General features: G+C 37.7%; 1 protein-coding gene across 3 annotated transcripts in view; it reads right to left on the bottom strand.

Annotated features, from left to right (window-relative positions):
• FBN2 (fibrillin 2) overlaps window positions 1-16,440 on the bottom strand; it is a 174,131-nt gene that overhangs the window by 48,926 nt on the left and 108,765 nt on the right. For all 3 annotated transcript variants that reach the window (XM_086771566.1, XM_086771565.1, XM_086771567.1), the window contains 10 exons: window positions 12,903-13,130; window positions 11,918-12,043; window positions 9,517-9,645; window positions 7,386-7,511; window positions 6,546-6,671; window positions 5,619-5,741; window positions 5,373-5,498; window positions 2,812-2,937; window positions 1,637-1,759; window positions 91-213 (listed from right to left, as the gene is read on the bottom strand). In XM_086771566.1, the coding sequence (XP_086627692.1) occupies window positions 91-213; window positions 1,637-1,759; window positions 2,812-2,937; window positions 5,373-5,498; window positions 5,619-5,741; window positions 6,546-6,671; window positions 7,386-7,511; window positions 9,517-9,645; window positions 11,918-12,043; window positions 12,903-13,130 (1,356 nt within the window). The remainder of the gene's footprint in view (window positions 1-90; window positions 214-1,636; window positions 1,760-2,811; window positions 2,938-5,372; window positions 5,499-5,618; window positions 5,742-6,545; window positions 6,672-7,385; window positions 7,512-9,516; window positions 9,646-11,917; window positions 12,044-12,902; window positions 13,131-16,440) is intronic.

The raw sequence follows: 16,440 nt of genomic DNA, 5'->3' as shown, positions 1-16,440 counted from the left end.
TATTATCCTACACTTTGAGCTTAGATTTAATTTGCAAAGCTTCCATACAACAGAAACAGTGATAAGTCAGCTTTCACAGAAACCTCTTACCAGAACAAGCAAATCCATCCCCAGTGAATCCCTCTGCACAAGCACAGCGGTATGAGCCTGGAGTGTTCACACACTGAGCGCTCACGCTGCATTGGTGGGTCCCATTGGAGCACTCATCAAGATCTGCACATCAAGGGCCAAAAGAGTGCAAGTGGTAAGAGAGTTGTTACTACACTTGGCTTAAAATTAACTGTCAAGCTAACACGTACAACTGCAAAGATGATTTACATCTCCATAAATATACAAAGTTCTCATTAGAGGATACAGGGTTAATCTATAGTGATTTCATTTTAGTGTTTCTTCCTTTAAATTAAAATGTATGGAATCGAGTATAATGTTGCCAAGCAACAGATGGTGTTAGCTGACTCTTTACTTGAATGTTGAGATCCTTTAAAAAACTTGAATTCAAAGTGAGATAAAAAAAAACAATAAATCAAAGAAATATAGTTATGTGAAAATCTGCTCCACATTTGGAGAGTCTTCTCAAGTAACAGAAGAATGTTACAACAATGTAACCCCACAAAAGTTAATGCAAGTTTTCTTATCTACTCAGATGTCAACCTGGATCAAAAACAAAAAACGAAGAAAAAGAAAAAAGAAAAGACATTCCTTCACCTTAAGGGCATGTTTGATGGCAATGGCCATATGGGTCCATGACATGAGTCACACTAGCTAGCGCTACCGGGTAGCCAACAGTCCCTTCTCACCTGCCTGCAGAGTGGCCTCCTGGAAGAACACGCTATATCCAGGAGCTATTCTAACTACAAAGATACTGCTGGAAAAAACTTTTTAAAGTTCTCTCATTCAAGTGGGACTTTTTATTTACTTAGTAGAACCTCACATATTTTTAATTGAATAACAACAAGATCAGGGGCCCTTGCCCTTTTTCTCAGATACGGCCTAAAAAGCTTAGAAAATCTGGCTTGCAGTCAAATCTCATAATATAGTAATTTTTTTTTTCCCACCTATTACACCAATAAAGCCTAATCCTTTAATGAAGCTCCTCTTCCATAGATCCTAAAATGGTCTGAAAAAAAGGTAAATGTTAAAATCTTTTACATACCAAACTAAAAAATGAAGGCAAGGTAACATGAGGCTACTCTAGCACCCCAGCAAAAGTAGAATCAAGTTTCCCATACCTCAAGTCCAATCTGCTTTATACTAGGGCCAATAAACTAGATATACTACAGAACCTTTACAAAAAATGGTATTAAGTTACTGAAATAATATCTTACTGGCAGGAAATCATAAAACAAATTCCATTTTATTTTTGACTGGGTTTTTTTTTTATTTTCTACATTCTTAAGGCTGTATGCAAACTTCGTAAAACACATAGTTAATTCAGTTGGATGTTATACAGATAGGCTTCTGAGACAAACCCAGGCTTTTTCTCAGAAAATCAAACCCCTGAAATATAAGAATTTTGCACACCCATCTATCCATACAGTGCAGCAGACAGAATCACAGTCACATTAAGGGAAAGGGGAAGGGGAAAGTGAAGGGAAAAAAAGAAAAAATATAAGAGCTTTATTTTCTGCATACTTACCAATACATTTAATACCATTGCCAATCCATCCTTCTCTGCAACTACATTTAAAACTTCCTGGTACATTGACACAGGAGGCATGCACGTCACAGTTGTGAGCACCAATTTCGCACTCATCCACGTCTACAAGCATAAAATAAAATACACTACTAGTATTTACATCAGGAGCATCAAAATATATTCCTTTTACATGTTGCTTATTTCCGCTGTGCATGTTTGCAGTCCTTCAAAAAGCAAATGTTCAAGACTACAGAACAATTCAAGCAAGTTACTTTGTATTATACATTAATAAAAATAGTGACAATTGTATTTTCATTTTGTTCTTTGTAAACATGACAAAATTTGTCTGCTTTCCTACAACTGCTTTTCAGTGTGAAATCAAAGCTATTTTCCTAACATATTAAATATGCTAATCTTTGTATGTCTAAAAATGGGATGAGACCTTTGGGTGCACATGCCCGTTTCAGTTATAAAAATGATCAGTCCAAGATTTTAGTAATTATAGAACAAATTCTTAAAGATCAAATTATAGGAGACATTCTGACAACTTTCCCAGAGGAATATTTTTTATGAACTTAGCTTCCTGAATGCAGTGGACTCAGCTTGCAGAAGACAAGGTACTACTTAACCATCACAGAAACTTGCAGCATTTGAAAATGACCATGATTCTTTGTTAGCATGGGTTGAAGCATGGCATATACTTTCCCTTTTACATAATCATCTCTTTTCATTCTTTTATTTTACTTTTTTCCTCCCTTGTGTCTTGTTCTTAGACTACAGAGTCACTTCCTGCAGTTTAGTTGACAGATGAGTTCATACTTTAAGGATGCATGACGAATGAGTACTGATAAAATACTTCCAATGTAACTGCAGTTGTGCCCACCTGTGTTATGTTTTGTACCACAGATATTCCCTCAGTCCATACTGATAAAAGCTTTGCCATTAAAATTACAGCTATGTCAGGGGCCTCTCATATCATACTGATACAGGTCAAGCAATGTATCTTTTCAAACTCTGGATACATGCTGACAAATACAAAATACTTACTCTTATATTTACTATTATGTACAGATAACAATCTCTCACTTGTGTGTGAACACTTCTGCATTTATTTTACCTGAAAGTCAACCAAGATATGTGCACACCATGACATATATGCTGGAAATTTGCTTTACCTGTGCATCCAGTGGTCCCTTTCTTGACTGAATATCCTAGCTGACAGTGACAAATGAAGGAACCTTTAGTGTTTTCACACTCTCCAAACATACAGATGTTGGAATTCAAATCACATTCATTCACATCTGTAAGTGCACATAAATTCATCATTAGTTGAACATTACTGTCATTTAATAGCACACTTTGTCTTTTTGGAATAGTTTCATTCAGGTAAAAATATCAGAACCACGGTCCACCTCTATGACATGTGGCATTTATTAATCTTCATCATAACATATCTCAGCCTTTCCATTCTGTATTCTTTAAATTCCCTAAAAAGAAGTAAGGATTAATGTCCCATACAAATACCACAGTCTTTTCTGATTTCTTTAGAATGATAATTATTGGACTATGAAGTCAATTACTTCTTACAAGAATCACTTTAAAGTGTTTTTAAAAGCACATTATTGATGATAATATAGCTATAATTTTCTTCCAAAGAAGAATTTATACAGTAAATTGTTACCTACAAGTTTCAATTTGCACATTTTGATATTATTTATAACTGAATAATTATATCTACAAGTACATCGATACCTGTGAATAGCATTTGTCAAAATAATAAAAAATGATAAAGTAAATTCGATCAGTTTTTTTTTTAGTAAGAATTCAGCTTAGGAAAGACCATGAATCTTATGAAATAATGAAACTGGTAGAAGAACAAACTAGAATTGAGCATCTGTCAAATGAGTAACTGAGAAGTTTCATATGAGTGTTCTCAGTCATATTCTAGTGGGGCCATATGGCTCAAGAGCTTTTCAAATAGTTTGTTCAATATTTCCATTTGTCCCTTGAAATTATATTAACTAATAGTATTATACTATGACATTAAAGAGAGTCACTGTACTATGGACGAAAAGGCACTTCTGATATTTGCAGTTGTCCTTCTGAGTGAAGCAGGATGTCATCTAATGCAGCCAAAGCACAGGCTGACATCACAATATAAATTAGAAGTGAATTAATTTGGATGTAATTAATATTAGCTTGCCTTAAACCCCAATATAAGCATGCTAAAACAGTGTAACTAGCAACAGCATGTAAGTGTTGTGTAATACTGTGATGGCATAGCCAGATACAGTTTTGCCTAACAATGTGAGCAAGGAGATTGCCAAAAGGACAAAGAAAGATAGGCAGAGCTGCATGTAGGAGATATCAAAGTCATAGAAGTTGCCAGACAAAGGACAATATAAGCACAAGGGACTGCAGATAGGCAGGAAAACCTCACAGGTACACCAGAAGAATGACTGGCAAGACAAGAAAACAGGATAAACCCTGCAAGGCCGTCCTTTTTGTGAGGAGGGCAATAGCATTAAAACACAAGCATGGCAAACTGGAGAAGAAGACAGAACCACTTCAGTTCCAGCTTTTCTTGCAGACAAGTGCTCAAGCCCAATTATCTTGACCTTTGTGACTAAACAACACCAACGGCTGGAAGCCAATCAACGCAAACTACCCAAAACAGCTCTGTGGTGTTGTATACTTGCATATAATTTAGAATGTGATTGCTAAAACCCAACAGCTTTGTATATGCAGTGATAATGATCAATATTGTGTAACAACTGATCATTGACAAGTGTGTTGTTATTAAATAAATTTATCAAAATTATTTTTTTATTTTAAAATAGGGTTGATTTTGTCAGTCTTTTAAATATTCTCATTACAGGAACCTTTATTTCCCTAGTATATTCAGTTGTCACACTATAAGGCAAAAGTGTATAAAATGGAAAAAATATTCTGATGTTACAGCTACTAACATGGCCAATATGAAAAATTATTGAAAAGATCAGTTCTAAACTTTCAAGCTGGTTGCATAAACATGGAGTATGTGCTCAAAACTGAAAACAAGAACCTTGAATAACATAAAGGTGAAAATAAAATCTTAAATTCAACTCTAACTATGGAAGAAAGAGCTTAGAAGAGCTTTGCTCAGCATTACATTTAACTAGTTTCTCCTCAGTGTGTGTGTGCACATGCAAAGTGAAGGTTTGACAGATGCTCACAAAATATAAAAAGATGTTAACAGTATAGCCAAAACAACTGTAAAATATGAAACATACGAAACTTTATATTAAATTCAAAAGCTAGCAACTTCATACAAACACCAAGATAAACTAAATAGGTTAGGTTAATTTGACGAGATACTTTTATTTAGTTTCCTTTAGAATTATTCATGATAATTTCTGTAGTTGAGAGAATAAATTAAAACACTTACAAGAAAGAGAAGAAAATGCTGGGGCACTCAATCTCTTCTTAATAGAGATGTTTTAGAGGAATCATAGCATTACTGTTAAATCACTCCTATTTTTTGAACAATGTGATTTGATTCATCTTTACAGACTTTTCAATTTTTTTTCTATGATTCCTGACATCTACAGTGATATGCAAGAAAGATCTACAGATTATTTTTCTTTATAATATACAAAGTGTTGATACCCACGGTCAAGGATTCAGCAGAACATCCTAAAACACGAGCTGTAGAATATTTAGACTTGCATTAAATTTGGTGCATACAGCTACTTACCAATACAAGTTTTCATGTCCATAGAAGCCATAAATCCATCATAACAGAGACAGCGATATTCCCCTGGAATATTAGTACATTGTCCACCCTCACAGATATCTGGATTGTTTTCACATTCATCAATATCTGAAAAAAAAAAAAGGCAAGTAATAATTCCGTCATTCTAGTACAGATTGGCTAAAAGAATACCATCTTCCCATTGTCTGAAAGATACAATGCTGGAACATTTGAAATATTAAAACCTACCTGCACATGTTCTGACATCTGGCATTAGAGCATAGCCGTCACTGCAGCTACATTCATAGCTGCCTTCTGAGTTAGTGCAGTGGGTGTCACAGCCTCCATTCATTATCATACATTCATCAATATCTGGGGAAGCAACATTAGTAGTAGTAGTAAGTCTCCTTTTATAAGGAAAAGTCATGTTCTCTTGCCATTTTACTTATCAGTTATAACAGTCTATCAGTGATATGATTCTGAATTTTTATTCTCACTCTGCCGTTTCTGATTTATATTTTGTTCCGCTTTCTCTCTTGCAACTGCATTTTCATCTGTGGGAGCAAGCAGCTCCTTTTAATTGTTGCTTCTGTTCTTGTGTATTAACAGGGATGTAAAAAAAAGCACAAAAAACCAACATGTGGACAGGAAAGAAAGAAAAGTGTTGAAAAACTTAGATTTCATTAAAGCTTGAGATGTAGCACAAATTTGTATTTTTTCAAAATAATAAACAAAACCAACAAATAAAAAACCTCAATACCTCTGTTCTCCTTACCAATGTGATGACAACTACATAATTCACCATTACTATAGCAAAGAACTTAAGAGATGTGTACAATAAAGAGAAAAAGTGAAAGAGAAACTATCAATGCTTGATTGAGAAACCAAGCAGTATTTTCTGGTCATTAGCTCAAGTCTCTGATTTTAATGGAGTAGTACCATAAGAACATTTTTTCTCCAAGTATTCTGCACAGTTCAGTACAGCAACAATCTTTTTATACCCTTTTTATATTGCAAAGTTGAAAGAAGGGTCCGTGATAGTTCATGATATGCCTAACAGTAGACACATGGCCCTGCTCAGTTTCAAAAGGAAGGTATGAAATAAAAAAAAACAAAGACAGATGAAAAAATATATGCTGAAGTACAAACACGTAGGTGAAGGTGTACAACACTTGCCTACGCAGCTTTGTCTGTCAGGAGTGGCCTGGTACCCAGAGCTACAGGAACACTGGTATGTTCCAAGCATGTTCACACACTTTCCATTTCTGCAGAGATTGTCACTTAACGAGCACTCATTTACATCTAGAAAAGAATTATTCATATAAATTACTTGTTATTCAGAATGCAGACTCTAATTGCTGAAATGCCAGGGAAAGAGGGTGAGAAGTAGTATTTTAAACTGGTGGGTTTCAGGCTTTTTCAATTTCTTTCTTGTTCTTAGCATGTTCCAGTTCAAGGTATGGAGCTCTGAACAGTATGTTTAAGCCAGTGTCCAAAGGTTGATTTTCTTTGCCTCTGGTCTGTGAGCATTAACTGCACAGTCTGCTGGTTTAAATCAGCTCTTGAAGGAAGTACGCATCAAATACAGAAATCAAAGAGATAATATGCATTATGTTTTTTGCATTTTTCCACCATTTTCGTGAATTATGTGCAAAAAAGAGGATTTCAATAAGTTACAATACTTTTTTTTTTGGTGACTGTTGGAATGAAGTTCACTTTGTGCTTGTATGAATTTTACTTGACAGCTACAAACACAAGTGGTACGGTCCACTGAGTTGCTAAAAAATCCCAAAGAGGCCTGGCAAAGTACTCCTCTTTGAAGCCAACAGTGTTAAAGACACTGGAGATTTTAGAGGATCTGTTATATCTTCTTAATTTGAAGATATTAATATAAAGGAGGAGCATTTATTTAAGATAATCCTGACACCCCATCCTTGCCAGAGAAAAGAAGATTTCACAGCACAAATGACCACTCTTCTTAGAAAGGTGATGAGTACTGTTCTGAGTTCAACTCACCTATGCATTCCTCACGTGATGGTGATAGCTCATGTCCTGAAGGACAGTCACACTGAAAACTCCCTTCGGTGTTCACACATGTGCCGCCTCTACACAGCAAAGGGTTGCGTTCACATTCATCAATATCTGCAACAAAACCATGATAAACAAATACGAAATCATTACTAAAGAGCAACAAAGAGAAAAGCAATTCTGAATACCTGTAACTGACAACATCTGGATGTCAGAAATAAAAAGGACTGTTTCACTACAGCAGTGCTGCTTCTTTCCTCATACTGGTAACAGGGCAAACAAAAACCCCATATATTATTAATTCTAAAAATGGATATCTTTCCCCTCAAGAAAATCAGAAATTCATCATTCAAAACTAAGTATTCTAGGAGACACAGGACACAAGAAAAGACAGCAACTGTTTTGATGGTTGCCATTTAGAACAATGTATTAATGTGATGAAATTTTCAAGAAAGTGCTTCTTAATGCAACCAGACACCCATTTACGTATGCATTGAAATCGTTGTCTACGGATGCTGTTAACAGGGATATGTATGTAAACTTTTAACTAAATAGCTACTCAGTTTGATAACTCTTGTGTATGCCATTGTCTGGCTGAGAAATATGCCTGCTACATCTTATAACAGCAAACTGAATATTTGACTCATAAATCTGAGAAGAACAGTGGGGATGAAAAGATATATGACCAAAAGACGTTCAAGGTGCAGGATGCACTCACATTTTTGAACTCCAGGAAACATTATGGCCACCTATCCTTGAAACCAGAGATTTTTCTTCAGATAGGCAGACTAGTGTTATCTTTCATTAGCCTGAGAATTTAGCTGAGATTTCATTGAATTTTGCAGGTTATTCCCATGAGGGTATAAACTGCTTGATGATATAATTCAACATCTCTTCTGCTATACTCCTCCTTGAATAGTCCTCATAGCTCAAAAATGTTTTAATTGAATGTTATGCCCTCTTATTCTTGCTTCCTGCAAAAGGCCCTCAATAAGTAATTTCTCTTCCTATTGCCTCACTCTCTGCTTATTTATCTGATGTCTTGCTTCCCTGCCTGTGTCTTACAGATAACGTCTCCACCATACAGTACTGACTCTCCGCATTTTTACCCTGTCTCTCATTAAGGCTATTCAGCTTCCATAGTTTAGTTTCTTTGTTATGCTCACCTGTGATTCAGGCAATGATTTTTTAAATGACGTCTGGAGTCTAAAAGCACCACAACTTGCAGGAAATCAAGTAAAGGTGAGAGGAGGCCTGCATGGCCTCCTGCCACACAGGGGCTTAGGACCACTTATTTGAGTTTAATTATGAACATAAAAGCTCCTGACAAAACTCAAACATAAAAGGGAAGTATGAAGTAAGCAAAAGCAAGGACAAATGTTGCAGGAAAAGTGCAGAAGCACTGTCTGAGCGTGCAGGGATTGGGTTAGCAAAGCTGAAATCGAGCTGGCCAATGTAATTTTGAAATTACTGACTGTCCGTCAAAGGTCATGGAAATTAGGCAAGGATCTTTAGGGTGGGAGGAGAGCAAATGTCAATCCAATCTTAAAGAAGGGCAAGGAGGAGGACTTGTTCAGCCTCATCAAGATGAAAATCTCAAGACTTTTAATTTCCATTTTATATTTCATGATAGTTTTTATGAAGTATTCCACAATACTAACTCAAGATTTTTTAAAGTGGTTATTAACTTTTGGTGTCTCCATATCTATTCTTATAGCTTTAGACAGACTAGAAAGATGTGATTTTTCAGGAAATGCTCTGAGAATTTCTTGTGCTTTAGAAGAATTAAGAAAAAGTTAATCACATACTTTTGAAACTCCAGCCTCCTATTTCTAACTTTACCAAATGTTTGGATACTTCATTACCCACTTTTAAACTACAAGAATGAACAGTTGCTGCCATTCTAAAATATCTATACAGATATGTGTAAAAGTAATTAGCAAAAAGAACACGCAAAGCTATATTCATTGTTCAGTTATCTGTTCTGTAAAGTGTGTATCTGTCTCATTCATTCAAGAAGTCACAACAATCATACACAGGAAGCGTTCAGTGGAGCAGAGCTAGTATAGTACAGAGTACAGTAAATGGGTAGACTTGGAGTCATCCTGGCAACACTTACCCATACAATTCTTCATCATCATAAATCCACTTTCGTAACCATCAAAGCACTCACACTCAAAGCTTCCAGGAGTGTTGACACAGGTACCACTTCCACATAAGTCTGGTGAGATCCGGCACTCATCAATGTCTATTTTATAATAATAGAGAGACAGAAAAATCAGAGTTTAAGGTTTTCCTGCTTTTCACAGAAGTGAATACTCAGCCATTATAAATTAACTCTACAGAAATCATATCTAGTATATAAATCAACAGAGAAAAATGAAATTAATTTAATATTTAAAGGAATAGCTGACTACCTGAAACAGTTTGTGAAAGATTCATAATGCAATCCCTTCAGAGCTCTCAACTATAGATTAAACTATGTAACAAGTAGGCTTCCATAAAGTGTAATTTAAGGTTAGAATTCTAAGGAAATTACTAACTTTAAGAAACTCTTAGTTGTTATAATTACAGAGGTACCAACTGACTCCATGACTGCAGTGCCATTGATATCAAATTCCTCATTACGAAGAAATTTATCCAGTAATAAGCTTACAGATACCCTTTCCATTAGGAATTAAAGTAGCTCCTTTGAAAGCCAGATTTACAGTTCACTGGCTATCTTACTAGTTAAGTTTGAATGAAACTTACTGTGGAAAACTACATCAGGTTTGTAGAAGCTAAAAAGAGAAGAGCAGGAAGAGCTCTTTGTAAGACACACTGGTAGTGAGGCAGGAAGCTGAAGAAGAATTTGTAATATGGATATGATCCGGTGAAACAGGTCAGTGTTGAAGGAGAGGACTGGAAAGAACTGGATAGCCTGCTATTTACTATCTCTTCACATCTTTCCAGACTTCTCTCTTCCTTACTCTAGGAAGAGAGTGGTTTTCGGGTGAAATAGGGTTCAGTGTCCTTGTTTCCTGTTCTCCACTATACCCTCTACCTTCACCTTCATACACTACTGTGTCATTAATTTTTACGTATTAAGAAATCACTAAGTCTTTACAGGGAATAAAAATAACAGAATATTCGAAACAATTAAGACATTAGTCCAGAATAGGCCATAGGATTGGTTCTGTCATCCAAGAAGTCCTAGGAGCAAGTTAAGTTAATAAGCTTAACTACAGAAATTGCTAAAGATTTAAAACATTTATTTTTTTCACCACAAGCAAGAGTCTCTTTTGCCTCTGTGTCACTCTCTATGGCCAGGTTTCTGCCAAGTGAAGATACTTCAGTCCTCAAATACAGATGTGTGGAGGTGTCAGCTGGTAACCCATGTGGTGGGCCTGAGATATTACAGAGTACGAAGCCTGAGGGCTTCATAAAATATTTTGTTGCTAATTTAAAACAAAAATAAAGTCTTCCATTTCTTAACAACTGGTTCTCTACAGCTGCTCAGTAGAACATTTTCATCAGAACAAACTTTTAATGGAAAAGAGAACCAAAAAAAGCTTTTGTAGGGAGAAGTTTTTTGACCTATTCTTATTACTTTAGAAATAAAGTTTGTTAAACGCATTTCTCATCAATGCAATCACTATAAAAACAAGAAAATCACCAACTAGGGCAATATTAACATCCAGACCAACCTCAGTTAACATGTCTTACCACCCACACTTCATATTACTCAGACTGACTCATAGACGCCTGGGTGGTATAACAAAACCTCCTTCATTTTCAGCACAGAGCCACCCACAATGCAGGTATCCAGGTTCTCATAACCAAAAAACTATCAAGCTATCTTCTGTTTCAGTTCTTCCAGGCAGTAAATAACAAAATATTAAACTTTTAAATTAAATGTATATCTCTTCTTGAGTTAATGCTGCGCTGATGTGAGAATTGCAGAGGTGCCTGTGTGTGCCTGGCTATCAAATCTAAATGAAAATTAATTTGCAGTGGAGTCTCTAATTTCATTTGGTAATACAACGACCAGAGAGTAAGGAATGTAAATTAAGTTAATCTGTTTGTTAAAACATTGAAATTGGCTTTGCTGGTGATCCTTATTGATTTTTCAAGTTGTCCTGATAGAGCATGACCTAAGCACCTTTAACATCAACTAAAAAAAAATTCCTAAAGTATGCATACAAGAAGAATGTTACATATATTACAGAATCACTTTCTGAAAGGGAAACTTAAGACAGGTGGCCATTCTGTCCAAAGATTAAGCTCTTAGAAATGGAAGGAAATTAATGACATTAAGTGTGCAGATCAACAAGCTATGCAACAAGCGCAATTTCTTTAAAATGCCCCAGGGATATGGTAGTGTCACCATCACTGCATGTTTTCAAGACAGACAGAGTGCTAGATAATCTCACCTAGGCTTCCTTTCCCACAAAAGGTTGGAGCAGATTATCTTTTGAAGTCCCTTTCATCCTGGTATACTCTATGATTCTAGGAAAAACTGAAGAAAATGCTAAACTTACCTGTACAGTTTCTTTCCTCCATATCTAAAGTAAACCCACTGTTACATCTGCATTTGAAAGTTCCAATTGTGTTTCTGCATTTACCATTCATGCACATACCAGGGAACACTTTACATTCATTGATATCTATGAAATAAAAACAAAAGAAAAGAGAATTCTTAAGCACAAATATATATATATATATAATTAATGGGAATTTCTTGTTCCTTCTCACCAACTGTATTCAGCATAAAAGGCAGGGTTTGGGTGGCAGGGAACTAGAGGGATGGCCGACTCCTACACAGGAGTGTAGGAGGATGGAAAAACGAAAAGGAGGAGGCAAGCACGAGGAGGTGTTGTTGGAGACACAACTGCAGATGCACTCTTGGAAGGCAGAACTCCATGTCTGACAAGGAACCCCTGAGGGCCTTGGCCACCCTGGAGGACCTAAGTCAGGGCAGAGACGCCTCTGAGAGACTGCAGACTGTGAACGACCCACACGAGGGCAGGTACACCCCTGAGAGACTGCAGCTGAGGGCGACCCATGCCACTGCAGGGACATGTCTGAGGGACTGTGGCCTACAGGTGACCTAAACAGGTGGAGGAACACTCTGAGGGACAGTGGCCCATGGAGCTATCTACCCCATGCTGAGGTAGAGGCACTTCTGAGTGTCTCTGAGCAAAGCACTACTTGAAAAACGTGCGTATTTTCTGTTATTCTCATCATTTAGAGCTCCCCTCTCTTCAGTCCTGTCATAGTAATTTCCTTTTTCTCCTTACTACATTCAAACTTTACACCTTTTTCTTTTAGGATCCTGTAACACTGGTGAGCAGCACGCAAGCAGCGAGTTTCCCACCTGTAAGGTCAGCTCTTTCAGATAAACATCTTTATAACATCTCTCATCTCAAGTACATAACAAACATAGACACAAATCCTGGCATTTTCTTAGAATATTCACCCAGATATACTTAGAATTCATTTTGAGATGCAAGAATGAACCCATACCTTTATAAAAAGGCCTGCCAGTTAGGATATCTCCTCTGTTGGAAAAGCCAGGACCTCTGGGGCACAGAGCCTCATATTCCTTGGTGCCAGGCTTAGGACATTCCTCACAGTCGGAGCCCCAGGCAGCCCCCACAGCACAGCAGCAGGCATCCATACGAAACTTGCCAGGCACAGACTGAATACACTCATCTTCATCCCATTTCAGGTAGCACTGCTCCATGCGAATATCTGCTCATTTTACAACAACAAACAGGCATTTTATCCTTTGTCGAAGTTTTCTGGTTTTCAGAAGCATCTGTTTCTGAGGCACCAGTCCATGTGAGGCTTTGTTTCTGGGAGACAGATTTCTGCTCAAGACTCTACACTTCTGCACAATGTTCAACCCTTCGAAGTTGCTAATACTGGACTATAGTTAAGTTTCTGGATCTGTGCCGAACCACATTTAAGCACAAGCATTTCTTCTGTTGTCTCTCAATACCAAGATGCTCCATTACTCTGACATGATTGTGCTTTTTAGGTTTCTATGTGTATTTGATTGGACAAAGGCATGTATTTCTTTACCGTTTTACGTATCCTCACTTGTCAATTGACCTGCATTCATGGTAAAAAAAATTAAAATCCTACCCATGTTTATACTATTAAACCATTTTAATAATACAAGGAATATAGAAAAAAAACCCTGACTGTTGTTAGGCTTACTTTAACACCATTTAGCAGAGGAAAACAACATAGTTTCCAGAAAAACTAATAATGGTTATACTCAAAGGTCCCATTTGCAGAAAAGCAGGTCAACCAAAAGATAGATCAACCAAGTATGTTCGCAAAATTAGTACTTGCACACCCAGCTGGTAGGAAAAGTACCACACACTGGTCTGCACACAGAAAAAAAAATCAGCTTTTCTATATCTCAAATATAGTAAAAAATAACAATAATAACCCATTTAAAAGCACAGGTACATTCCACACTTTTCATCTATTTGTTTTTCAGTAAAGAAAAACAGTTTAAAATTTCTAAGACAAAATTTTAGTACTTGTTAAAATACAAAATTGGTATTAAAAATGAGGTTTTAAGTCTCTACATGCTAATCTCTACAACATAGGAGAATTTCTATGCCCAAATTCCAAAAATCTGGCAAATAATACCAATGATGGGAAATGGGCAGTACCAATTAGAGCCGTGTTAGAGACGATGTCTGTGATACTATACAGAAATTTACTGGTAGTTTAATGCTCTCCAGGAAATTTTTCATTGTAAGGAAGATCACAAGGACACATATCTGATAAAAAACTCTGGACACATTCTAGAGCCTTCTGACAGACTCAAATGGACTGGAACTTAAGCTGTATTTTTAGGATAATATAAGCATTAATCTTTCATGTGATATATTGGACTGGAAGATAGCCTTCAGCAAACCTAACAGAACTCTTAAATGCTTAATGCAAAAAGCTTTGGAGAAGATGCAAGATCTAAAAAATAACACAGATGAGCTGTTGAACTGTTTTCCATACAAGCCCTTCAAAGTTGTGCAGTTTTATAATATAAATTTACCTTGCGCATATCTGAAATTAAACAATTTAGAAGCAAGTACAAGAAATGGAAATTGTTCAAAGAATACATATCGTTTCCTCTAAACGATTCCACATCAAGATCCTATTTATTTTCATTTCCAGAGATTCAGTAAACATACTGCTATTTAGTCTTTGTTTGCACTAAAATTACTGCAGTGGATCCTGCAGGAAATACACATATTTCAGAAATACATGACATAGAGCACAGTTCTTGTGTTGTGTAGAAGAAGGCATGTATCTTGTAATATAAAAGGTCATTTTGTAATTTTTTCATTAAAATAAGAAAATGGAACATGGCTTTGAGGGTAAAGGACTCCTGTGTCTTGCTTAGAAATGGCTCCTTTGTTCGAACTTTTTGCTATATCTATCAACTACAATTAAATTCATAGAATCATAGAATCATAGAATGGTTAGGGTTGGAAGGGACCTTCAAAGGTCATCTAGTCCAACCCCCCTGCAAGGAGCAGGGACATCCCTGACTAGGTCAGGTTGCTCAGAGCCTCATCCAGCCTGGCCTTGAACGTTTCCAGAGATGGGGCCTCCACCACCTTTCTGGGCAACCTGCTCCAGTGTTCTATAAGTCGCATCGTAAAAAATTTTTTCCTAATTTCTAGTCTAAATCTACCCCCCTCTATTTTAAAACCATTACCTCTCGTCCTATCGCAACAGGCCCTACTAAACAGCCTTTCCCCATCTTTCTTGTAGGCCCCCTTGAGGTACTGGAAGACCACTATCAGGTCTCCCCGGAGCCTCCTCCTTTCCAGGCTGAACAGCCCCAACTCTCTCAGCCTGTCCTCATAAGAGAGGTGCTCCAGCCCTTTTATCATCTTCGTGGCCCTCCTCTGGACCTTCTCCAACTGGTCCATGTCCTTCTTGTGCTGGGGGCTCCAGAACCGGACACAGTACTCCAGGTGGGGTCTCACCAGGGCAGAGTAGAGGGGGAGAATCACCTCCCTCGACCTGGTGGCCATGCTTCTCTTGATGCAGCCCAGGATTTCTCATTGAGAAATAATAAAGAGTTGATGGCCAGAGATGCCAATGACTAGCAACAGAATTACTAAGTTTGGGGAGGCTGGGGGGTGTGGAATATTAGGTAAAACCTAACATATAAAACTGCATATGATATGCACAAACACAATGGATATGTGCATCCAGGCAGACTAGGTTTGAATTGTATCTTTCTTCTGAGATATTTATACTGATTGAAAAATTCAACTTTTTTTTTTTTTTCCACCGAGCTGTGTGGTGCCGTCAACACACTGGAAGGAAGGGATGCCATCCAGAGGGACCTTGACAGGCTGGAGAGGTGGGCCCGTGCCAACCTCATGAAGTTCAACCAGGCCAAGTGCAAGGTCCTGCACCTGGGTCGTGGTAATCCCAGGTGCAAATACAGGCTGGGCGGAGAATGGATTGAGAGCAGCCCTGAGGAGAAGGACTTGGGAGTGCTGGTGGATGAGAAGCTCAACATGAGCCAGCAATGCACCCTTGCGGCCCAGAAGGCCAACCGCATCCTAGGCTACATCAAGAGGAGCATGGCCAGCAGGTTGAGGGAGGTGATTCTCCCCCTCTACTCTGCCCTGGTGAGACCCCACCTGGAGTACTGTGTCCAGCTGTGGAGTCCCCAACATAAAGACATGGACCAGCTGGAGAAGGTCCAGAAGAGGGCCACAAAGATGATAAGAGGACTGGAGCACCTTTCCTATGAGGACAGGCTGAGAGAGTTGGGGCTGTTCAGCCTGGAGAAGAGGAGGCTCTGAGGAGACCTGATAGCAGTCTTCCAGTACCTCAAGAGGGCTTATAAGAAAGACGGGGAGAGGCTGTTCAGTAGGGCCTGTTGTGACAGGACGAGGGGTAATGGTTTTAAAATAAAATAGATTTAGGTTGGGTATTAGGAAAAAAATTTTCACAATGTGAATTGTAGAACACTGGAACAGGTTGCCCAGAGAGGTGGTGGAAGCCCCATCCCTGG

Source organism: Chlamydotis macqueenii, chromosome Z (genome assembly GCF_036417535.1).
Source record: "Chlamydotis macqueenii isolate bChlMac1 chromosome Z, bChlMac1.mat, whole genome shotgun sequence".
NCBI classification, from domain to species: Eukaryota; Metazoa; Chordata; class Aves; order Otidiformes; family Otididae; genus Chlamydotis; species Chlamydotis macqueenii.
Note: the sequence above shows the minus strand (reverse complement) of the source record. Positions and strands in the feature narration are given on the sequence as shown.